This window comes from Rhea americana, unplaced genomic scaffold, assembly GCF_003343005.1.
Source record: "Rhea americana isolate MKP2758 unplaced genomic scaffold, rheAme1 scaffold_88, whole genome shotgun sequence".
In the NCBI taxonomy this organism is placed as follows: Eukaryota; Metazoa; Chordata; class Aves; order Rheiformes; family Rheidae; genus Rhea; species Rhea americana.
In genome coordinates, this window is record NW_028187066.1 from 2,140,465 (window position 1) to 2,147,833 (window position 7,369).

The following is a 7,369-nucleotide window of genomic DNA, read 5'->3' on the forward strand; positions in this document are numbered from 1 at the left end:
TTTTTTTTATGTACTGCTAACATATCTCAGGTTTTCTTCCTTTTTCCTCTTACAGGAATTCTGTCAAGCACTTCAGCAGCCTGATGCTAAAGTTTTTAAAAATTACTTAAAGGTAAGGATTTTTTGTTTCTTTAAAAAGTCTTTAATTCAGTCGGAATTGTCACATAATTCAGTCATGGTAGTGACCTGAAGAAAAACTGAAATATTCATTGCTCTAACTGAAGACTAAAATGATTTCATAGCTTTTAGGTACTGTGAATTTCCAAGTAATAAAAGTTTTTTTTAAATTATTATTTATTTTCCTTCCTTCCAAATAAGTGAACATTCTATAAATATAGTTATCTTCAACCCTTTGGTATATCCTCAGTAGCTTGGTATTTGTGTGATTTGTGGTGTTTGTTTAATTTAAACAGCAAAAAGATGATGTTTGTACTTGCAGAGAATATGTTGATATACTTCATTTTGGAAGTTTTGAGGAGTGTAATCAAAATAGCACAAGACATCCTTGAGATCAGTGGTTTAGTATGTTACAGAAAATTAGATATATCTTACTATCTTACACTTCTGAGATACGGAATGGTTAAAGTGTGTTCCTTCTGGTCTTAAAAGATTGTTTCTTATAAATTTTTAACAGGTATTCTTCCAGAGAGCAAAGCCCTAAAGGAAGTACTGGAATCTCATGTATCGCTTTCCATAATCAGGAACTCTGGTTGTTAATTTATAAAGATGCTAACTCTTGTGCCATTCAGACTGGTTTTGTTTTCTTTTTTTAAATGTTGCTTTGTGCTCACATCAGTACATGTTTTAGCCTTTGCGTTTAAAAAAAAAAAAAAAAAAAAACAAAAACAAACAAACAAAAAAACCCACCCCACTTCTGTATCTTGAACATGAAGGCATGTGACAACATGAAAAGCTTCCTGTATACCTAGACAACACTTCTATTATGTATAGGATGATTTAAGCTTATGCTGTAACATATACAGCAATAAAATGACTTATTTTTGAAATTAAATGTAAAAATCCCTTAGGACCATAGTAATGGTTATTAAAATGTGTACATTTTTGATACTGAGTAAAATGTTTTCATAAGACAAAATTCATTCATTCATGTATGGTGACATGAAAATAAAACAATCAAAGCCATTTTTGTAGATAGTCATTTCATTGAAGTTGTCTTAATGATAAAATATATATATATATATACCTCCTATAAAACAGATTGGTTTAATAAATGATTTCATTTAAAAGTTGCATCTGGTTCTATCTTTTTTTTTTTTATCAAAAAATAAAATTTTATCTCATGAAATATTAAGTCTCTCTGGATCATTTTGGTTGAGTTTTTGGAAGCCACAACAATCTGGTCTTTTGGCTTTGACCTGAGCAAAGCTGGTAATATTACTGATCCTTGGATGATAGTGATATTCAGTCTTGCATATGGAAGATGCTAGTAGAAAGAAAGAATTGCTTTCATTAAAATACTTCAGTAGGGTCAATGATCTGTACAGAGATTTTAGTAAAGTGCCTGTTTACAATTTTATCCCAACATATTTTTTGTCAGTTTATTTCTTTGCTTTTTGTTTTATTGTATAGCTTGGGTTTTTATCCCTATTAAAAAAAAAAAAGAAAAAGAAAGTCTTACTATGCACAGAACTCTTAGGAATAGATGCTCATACAAAACTGCCTTAATGCTAACATAATCAGATTGAGCATTTCTTCAGACAGCATGGTGCTAAGTTAATTGTCCACGTTAAATGGAAAATAAATGAGGAGGCAGGTCAAGAACAACTAGGAGGGGAAACTGATGATCACTGTGGATACTTTGCTGCCTTTCCCACCCTCCTCGCTGAAGGGGAAGTAGGAGTGCTTGGGAAGTGCCACCTTTACTGTTCTTTGATAGGTCAGTGTCACTYCTATCACTTTGATAGGTCTGTGTTCGTGACTTCTGTACATTCAACCAAAAGCGTTMTGTTACTTGAACTTCGTTCCCCGCGCAGTGCTTTGCTAAATGCTTCTGGTGCCTTTTCTGCCTCTGCCTTACAATCCCACTTCCCTCCGTTTCCTGTGATGGCTGTGCTGAACGCTCCTTAGGTCTGCTCTCGCTTTYGTTTTTGCGAAACGAAAACGCCTGTGCTTAACTGGCTTCTGCCTTTGACTTCCCGTTTGGTACGTGCTGCTTGTGCTGTTGCTTCCCTGCACTGCCCTGCCCCAGCTCAGAGGACTGGCCACTGCAGCTACTGCTGTAGCCCATGTCCTTTCTTTGCAGTCACCACTGCTTTATGGTAAGGAAAAGAAAGCTTTTACTAATGGGACAAGATCGGTAACAGGGAAAGGTTTTTTTTATTTATTTATGTATATATATATATGTATATATACRCACGCACACATATATATATAAAATCTCCACTTTGCTAGAGTGTCATTGCAATGGAGTGACTTAGTCTAACATATGAGATTGAGACTTTTTCTGAAAGCAGGATAGTGCTACTATTTTTAGTTCTGTGTAAAAGCATGAAAAAGCCTCCAGTTACTAATTCTGTTAGTACAATTGTGCTATGTTCTATTTGCGTGACAGAGAATGACTTAGCTGTTACCAAATCACGCTTTCAGGGGAACAGTCTAAAGCCTGGCTGCTGCCAAAAGGGGCTGCTCCCCTGCTTCCTCAGYCCCACTGTCCTCATGTAGTTACTTTGTGCCAAATTTTGCGTTCATATAACCCCATAATGAGCCTTTTAGGAATGTAAAGTGGCAGAAAACTTCTCCATCAAAATGTGTCTCCTCAGTTGGCTGCCACTGCACTGTCATGCGAGAAGGGGTATAAAGCAGGGAGCCCAAGGGTGCAGGAGGGACACCTGCACCTTCTGTGACAGCCATCAGCCTTGATGTATTGTAAAACTGTACCCTGACCTTCCATCCATGACTGAAAGAATATCTTGTGGGATGAATGGTTATGTAGACTGGATATTCTGAGAAATTTGCCTTAGCTTGAAGGATTAAAAAAAAAAGGGAATCTTTACTTTCATTTACTTTGGCCCTGTTGGGTCAAAATCCTGTATGGTCAGGGATTGTGCAAAGTGTGAACTGTAAATCAGGATCTGTGGGGTTTATGGGAGAGTTCGAGGGTTTATATATTTAGATAAACATGTAAACAGCACTCATTCTGACTATTACCAGATCACCGGTGTGCAATTTCCTTCAGCTAGGCAGAGACCACAGGTCCATAGCTGGTTATATCTGGGCTGAGTTACATGATGGGTATGTAGTAACTACCTTTGCAAACATCCAAGGTTTAGAAAGGCTGTTGATGAATTTCTAGATTTTCACTTGGCATGGATTTTGACCTTTTTTAAAAAAAAAAAATAAAAGGACTGAACAAGAAATTCACACTTGTTACATCAAAAGAAAAATTTGGTGATTGATCTCTGTTCAGCATATCAGCGGGTCTCTCCAGGCAAAGTGTTTAGATGTTTTTAATAATGTGCTTGCAAACCAAGTGCAAAGTACTTTTTGGTGGGGGTAGGAGAGAAAAGATGAAGAGGGCAGATAGGTATTCGCAGAGAGATTAGATTGGTGATCACCTGTTTTTCTTCTTCCTTGGACAATAGGTGTATGTTCTCCTGACTTGAATTCTGCACCAGACAAAACCTTCTGCAGCTTTCCTGTATGACTTAAACCCTTGCTGTGCACCTGCACTTTTCAAAATGCCCTTATCCAGACTGAAAATGTAGACCATCATCATGGTAACAACTCCATCTTTCATGCATAACAGAATTTTCTACTGCAGTATAAAATGTTCAAGTAGGAAACACAGTTGCAAGTGCTTATTAAATATAGAAGGCATGGTTTGCAGATGGTATCTTTTATTTACAAAATGGTGTAGTTATCAAAGCCTGATAAGCTCTCAGGCTTACAAAGCTTGCCAACCCTTTCCTGAGTGCAAAATAGAGGCAATGAATTTCAAGCAAGTAGAGGTTGGGGTCAATTTCTCTCAGGGAGCGGTTTGTCCATGCCGCTAAGACACTTCAACAGCTAATTACTGTGCAGAGAGGCAACCTGTCCCATGCCCTCTCTGGAGTCAGCCTTAGTACTTGTCTGACTTCTCTGAATTCCAGCCAATTTCTGGTGGAAAACAATTCTTACAAAATAAGTGAATAGCTTTTTGAAAACTATTTAGAAAGTTCTTCACTCTTTTTGGGGAAGTTTAATTTTCCAGCCCCAAACTATATCACCATGGGGTGATACAGGCACTACTGCTGATTTGAGGAAACGGCTGTGAAGTGTAGCTGGGGTGGAGGAGGGAGCAAGACCCTTTCAGGAACAACTAGCTGTTGAGCCCTCTAACTGCGGTTACATAGGTTCATTGAACTTTTAATTGAGCCGTTTTAGTAAGCTAAGCCAACAGGAAACCTACAAAAGTGCAGTGAAGAAAAATAACAGAAGAAAACATTTAAAACTGATTTACTATGCTGAAACTGCTCTGAAGGGTCTGATGAGCACTAGGACAAGGGAAAGAGCAGAAATTTGCGGTATGCAAGGAGGACAAATGGTAAATGTCAGATGGGGCAGAGAGAAAGAGGGAGGTAGTATCTATGAAATATTCTGGTGTTAGCAAATATGAGGAAAAAGGAAATGTGCTAGAAAATGCATTTCTGACAAGTCAAAGATTGTTGTTTTAAGTTCCAGGAGTATCAGAAGTGGAAAGGCAGAGATGGAGTATTTCTTTGAGAAATGTTTTCTCAAACCCAAGGGGTTTTCTTGTTCTCTGCTGATTGCTCACAGCATTCTGGTTCATACATGGGGCACTGTATTTGTCCACAGTTTCTGCTGGGCCATGGCACTGAATAATTCTGATTTCTTCTGAGGTGGGTATCTGAAGGTCACGTACTCTTATGGTTTGTAGAGACTGGTTGTCAGATTTTGCTTTTGTTGCTCTGGCAAGAAAGCTTTTCATTCTCGCATTCTGTTTCTCTGACCTTCCTTACTTACGTTGATTGTTTTCTATATTGCAAACATTTCAGCAAAGTAGGAGATACCAGGACCCAGAACAGGGAGTTTTCTATCCAATATATATTTTTTGACTATCAGCACTAGCTACTATTCTACTCGATTCTCCTAGATGGCTTCTTACCTTTAGGACAAGAAGAAGAGTATAATTTGTGTACTATTTAACATGAATACTTTTGGACTAAAATCTTCTTGTCAGTATTTATCATAGTCTATGAGATTTATGAACAGCTTTGGAATGAATGCTCTGGTGGCAGGCTGGAAAAAACAGAAAGATGGTAAGAGCTGTTGTACATTGTTGAATTGTTTCCCTTCCCTCTCTGCATAACTGCAGTAGAAATTTAAAAAAGCTTAAATGATTRGCAGCTATGCAAGGCAGGTCTAACTGAAGTGAAAATAGCTACTTAACAAATTTGCTTATCCTGTTTCAGCTGTGATGCCTGCTAAATATTTAATTTGAATGTAGTAGGCAATTGGACTATAAGATGGCTCAAAAGCTTATTTTCTTTAGATTCTTAGAAAATTAGAACATTCTTTAATGATATAGGAAATACAATGTTAAATGCTCTTGGAAATTTCCAGAGTTACTGTTTTCACCTGACTTACTGGGAAAGTTAGCAGTGCTGCTTTTAGTAAAGCTGCCAGGTGATGAAGATTTTTTTTTTCCCCAATCAAAGACTTCAAATATAGATAATTCAATATGATTTTTTTTTCTTGGCAAGTATCTACTACGTCTAATTTCTAATACAATTATGCTAATTACCCAACTTCTTTCTGGAGCACCTACATTCCAACAATCTGATTTTTCTCCCAATATCCTTTTATTTTCTAAGTACCTTCTACACAAGTGAGAAGACTGTGTGCAACGTGCCAGCTCCAGCTGTAATACATATAGCCATATTGCCAGTATGAAGAGATGCAAWAGTATACACCTGCAGAATGCTGTATCAGTGGACATAAATGAGAATCCAAGAGAGGTTAGGAATACCAAAATTGTACTAATACATTGAAAAGAACCATGAGGAAGCCAAGAAAAAATTGCTAAAGCTAAGTTGTGATGACTTTCACCTTGCTGGCCTAGTCTTAAACTCCCATACAATTTTTGCATGATTCATACTGTGAAACATTTAAAGAAGGCTAGACAAAATACTCCTTGCATACGAATCACTGATTATGTTATAAATACATCATTGAAAAATGAACCAAACGTGTGAATCATCCTCAYGGATTCAAGCCGTGAGGAAAGCGCGTGCCCTGCTAAGCGCAGCACTAAGGGCCGGCGGCCAGACCCAGGACGCAACGCGGCCGCGCTCAAAACGCTCCGTCCTTGGTGCCAGAACACGCTTGCCGAAATTATTAATACCAAACTCTGTGCATACCACTCAATAATAACTTCTAGGCCATATCTTTAGTGTATCAGAATAGACCACTGCCCTTGAATTTTGGAAGAGTCAACTGAGCAAAGTCCTAGGAAACCTGGTCTATGTTGAGTATTGCCTCTGCCTTGAGCCGGCAGTCGGGCTGGAGGCCTCTGGAGGTCCCTTCCACCCCGAACGGCTCCGATTTCAGCGTTATTTTAAAATGTCTGGTTACAAAAAAAGCATCAACATAGTAGTACCACAATCAGCCTGTTTTTATTGAGAAGTAGGAGGAATCTTCACACTAAGGACGTTACGCGAGCCTACGTTCGGAGCCCAAAGGAAAGTTTATTGTGTCTTTCCAGTTTTGAGAGGGATTTTGCTAAGATCCATGCTAACAATCCGATGAATACTCTTGAAGACAATAAAGCTGACTCACAGGTATCCAGCTGATGATAAAACCCATGTTTTAGCACGCGAATGGCAGAAACAGAGCGCGCGACCTCCGAGTACTGYAGATTTGGAAAGATGTGAGGACAGGATGCAAACGCGGCACGGAGCTATTCCGCACGCCCCACAGACATGTTACCCGAGAAAAGCTCAAACGGCAATAAACAGGGAATATATATTGGGGTTTTTTTTGTATTAAGAGTATAAAATGTACCACCAAAGTAAATTTATCAGTTTCACTAAACAGAATTTTGGAACGTGCTTAGTGCCTATCACAAGTGAAGCACTGAAACTCTGGAATTCTGATAAAGCCTAAGAAAGTGAAAATAATAATAAAGAAAGCCTGTAAACGAAAGGTTGTTATCTGTTACACATCAACTGCGCCAAAAAAAAAAGGCCAGGTTTCTAAGCTTCAGGCAGACGGCGATTCCAAACGGAAAGCGAAACGATCCAAGCAGCCGGATGCGCAGCGCCGCAAGGGCCGCGAAGCTCTGTCAGGGAGCGCCGCGGTGCGGCCCTGCCGCCGCTTCCCGCCCCACGCGGCGGCCCTGAGGCGGCGG

The 7,369-nt window shown here is 38.9% G+C and overlaps 1 protein-coding gene across 1 annotated transcript in view; it reads left to right on the forward strand.

Moving 5' to 3' along the window:
• The window catches only part of XPOT (exportin for tRNA), a 28,320-nt gene extending 27,572 nt beyond the window's left edge, over positions 1-748 (forward strand). The window contains exons 24-25 of the mRNA XM_085323849.1: positions 56-112; positions 635-748. Of these exons, the coding sequence (XP_085179975.1) occupies positions 56-112; positions 635-661 (84 nt within the window). The 3' untranslated portion in view covers positions 662-748. The remainder of the gene's footprint in view (positions 1-55; positions 113-634) is intronic.
• Positions 749-7,369: the final 6,621 nt, after the last annotated feature.